This window comes from Beta vulgaris, chromosome 4 (genome assembly GCF_026745355.1).
Source record: "Beta vulgaris subsp. vulgaris cultivar EL10 chromosome 4, EL10.2, whole genome shotgun sequence".
Classification (NCBI taxonomy): domain Eukaryota; kingdom Viridiplantae; phylum Streptophyta; class Magnoliopsida; order Caryophyllales; family Amaranthaceae; genus Beta; species Beta vulgaris.
Genome location: NC_079205.1, coordinates 13,711,411 through 13,714,157, shown reverse-complemented (window position 1 = coordinate 13,714,157; position 2,747 = coordinate 13,711,411). Strand labels below are relative to the sequence as shown.

The window sequence follows — 2,747 nt, the reverse complement described above, 5'->3', positions numbered from 1 at the left end:
GTGTTGTAGAATTCTCGAATTAATACTGGACATATTTTTGTTGGCTGCATGTTGTTCGGTGGCGACGGTGTTGCCGTGATGCACGACAGAAAACCAGTTGGTGATGGTGGTCGGGAAAACAGAGGAGTTGAAGTGAAGAAAAGGGTTTTTTGGGGTCATATCAATCACGAGGTTTTCTTAGCTCTCCTCATTTGTTGCTGAATTATGATTTCAATATAAGTTTATCAATAAAATTGATTTACAATTGTTGTTTTTGTTTTTCAGTATCATTTTTGCAAGTGCAAGTTGAAGGAAATCTAAAGCAGGTACAAACTTAGAAGAGGAGAGAGAGATTACAAGGTTTTATGATGGTAAAGATGTAAAGGATAACTAACAATCTGCCATTGATCATGCAACGAATAATCATAATCCCATATATCATGCAAGACAATCACGACAATCATGCATGCCAATCTTCCTTATTATTCTTTGTTGTAACTATAATGTACTGTTACCTACATATAGCTGTATAGCTTCTTTGTAATCTTTTATTTTAGGTAGCTTTCCTTCATGTATAGCTATATGTTGTACTATATAAACTACCAAAGTTAATAATATTATTCAAGCATTGTCTAAACTCTTTAAAAGATAGATCAATTTGTTTTATCTAAGTATTTTTTATAGTATTTGCTAAATTATTTTTTGACTTAGAATTCTTTCTTTAAAGTAGCAAGGGTAGTGACAGAGCATTTTTGTGCTGTTTGTATGCTTCCATGACCTATAAAATAGATGAGTGTTTGTATGCTTCCATATTCCATACGAATAAATAGGGATTAGTAAGTTTTTGCATGTCCATATAAGCAATTCTTTATCTGCATTCCCTCCTTTAGACATATTTTATTGAGTTTTTTTTTTGGAGGGGTTAAGCGAATCAGTATTTTATTAGTGACGTAAATAATAACCCGTGCAATTTTGACGTAAATTGAAACTAATTAAAAGTACGGTACTTATTGAGGGGAAACAATAGTTATTATTTTTGTATTTGAAGTGAGGAAAAAAAGGACCCAAATTTGTAGACCTATAGGCAAGAATTGTAAGTTGTGAATTTTTGATTTTTTTTTTTTAATATATTGGGAATTGTGATTTTTTTTTGTATAATTCTGTTGTGAATTGTAAATTTTTTGTGTATTTGTGTTATAAGCAAGACACTTTTGTAATTTTTTAAATTTGTGTTGTTAATTTGTTGGTTAAACAAAACATGAAAAGTGAGATTTTCTTGGAAGCAGAAGAAGCCAAAGTGTATTGTTTGGTTGAAAAAATATGAAACTTAAAACTTTCTCAAAATGGAGAAATTTACTTATTCTTTCTCAAAATGCGAGGTATCAAGGCAACTATGGGGGTGGTGGCTTAATTTATGGGATCTCAAATGGGTATTTCCCAAATCCCTAAGAGAAGCATTTACGCAATGGAAATTGATAAAAATGAGGAAAAAGTTTTTTGTTAAAGTGTGGGCAGCCTCTTTCTTTATCATTGTATGGACGGTATGGAAAGAACGGAACTTCAGAATTTTTCAAGCCTCATCTTCCACTGTAAAGGAACTTCGTGACTTGGTGCTTCTCAGAATGGGATGGTGGATTAGTGGATGGGAGGAGGGGTTTCCATACTCTCCGACGGACATTCAAAGAAATCTATGGTGCTTGGAGTGGGATGGTGTATCTCGAGCAGCAGACTCCGCTATCATCAAGCCATCATACATCCCATGGTCTCCTCCAATCAAAAATGTTCTAAAATGGAATGTGGATGCATCCGTGGTCATATCCAGCTCATGTGCAGCTATCGGTGGAGTTCTGAGAAATCATGAAGGAAAGTTTGTGTGCCTCTTCTCGTCTCCCATTCCATATATGGAGATAAATTGTGCTGAGATCCTTGCCATACATAGAGCTATATCCATCTCTTCTCATAGCAGCTTAACAAAATCAGCGAGCCTTCTCCTAGAATCGGATTCCTCTAACGCAGTAATCTGGTGTAACAATGACAATGGTGGTCCTTGGAATATGAAGTACTATCTAAACTTCATTAGAAGCTGCCGGAAGAAAATGTTAAGCATTGAGATAACCCACAAAGGTCGAAGCTCCAATTTTGTTGCGGATTCTCTTGCCAAGCAAGGGCTTAGGCGTCAAGATGAATTCATTGCGTGGCTATAAGTTTCGGATTGGTGCACTTGGAGTCAATGTTGCTCAGCTTGGAACTATTAAGATGTATTATGGTGCCTGCGTGCACTCGATGTTGCATGATTGTAATATAGCAGGGTGTTGTATTTTGAGTTCCTTGAGATGGACTATAAACTGGATGTAATTGTGCTATGAAGGTGGACTCCTCTCTATAGGGTGTGTGTTTACACTATAAAAATGTCGCCCACCTAGTGGGGGGCTACTTTGTTTTGAGTAGAGGCGCCTTCATATGGATTTCTTCTATGAAATAAAATTATAACTTATCAAAAAAAAAAAGATAAGGTTATACACTTTCTACAAAATACAAGTTCATGTGAAAACTAAAATTTTGGAAAAAGCTACTTCAGATGTTGGACTAAACAAGCACTTAATTTGTACTTCAATAGTTTTTTTTTTTTTTAACGGGTACTATCATAATAAATATTACGCTATCCCTCATTCAAAATCCTGGATCCGCCCTTAATCCTCGAGATTTGTAGACAAACTTTTGCACTTTTGGTTTTGAACTTTTGTGGAACAAAGGTCAGGCTATTGTAA

The 2,747-nt window shown here is 35.2% G+C and overlaps 1 protein-coding gene across 1 annotated transcript; it reads left to right on the top strand.

Annotated features, from left to right (window-relative positions):
• Positions 1-1,460: 1,460 nt before the first annotated feature.
• Positions 1,461-2,183, top strand: LOC104891523 (uncharacterized). Its single transcript, XM_010677230.2, has one exon. It carries the CDS (start codon positions 1,461-1,463, stop codon positions 2,181-2,183), a length of 723 nt encoding a protein of 240 aa, XP_010675532.2.
• Positions 2,184-2,747: the final 564 nt, after the last annotated feature.

Bases quoted from the DNA above. Each gene is read 5' to 3' on its own strand.
- LOC104891523 (XM_010677230.2), top strand. From the start codon at position 1,461: ATGAGGAAAAAGTTTTTTGTTAAAGTGTGGGCAGCCTCTTTCTTTATC.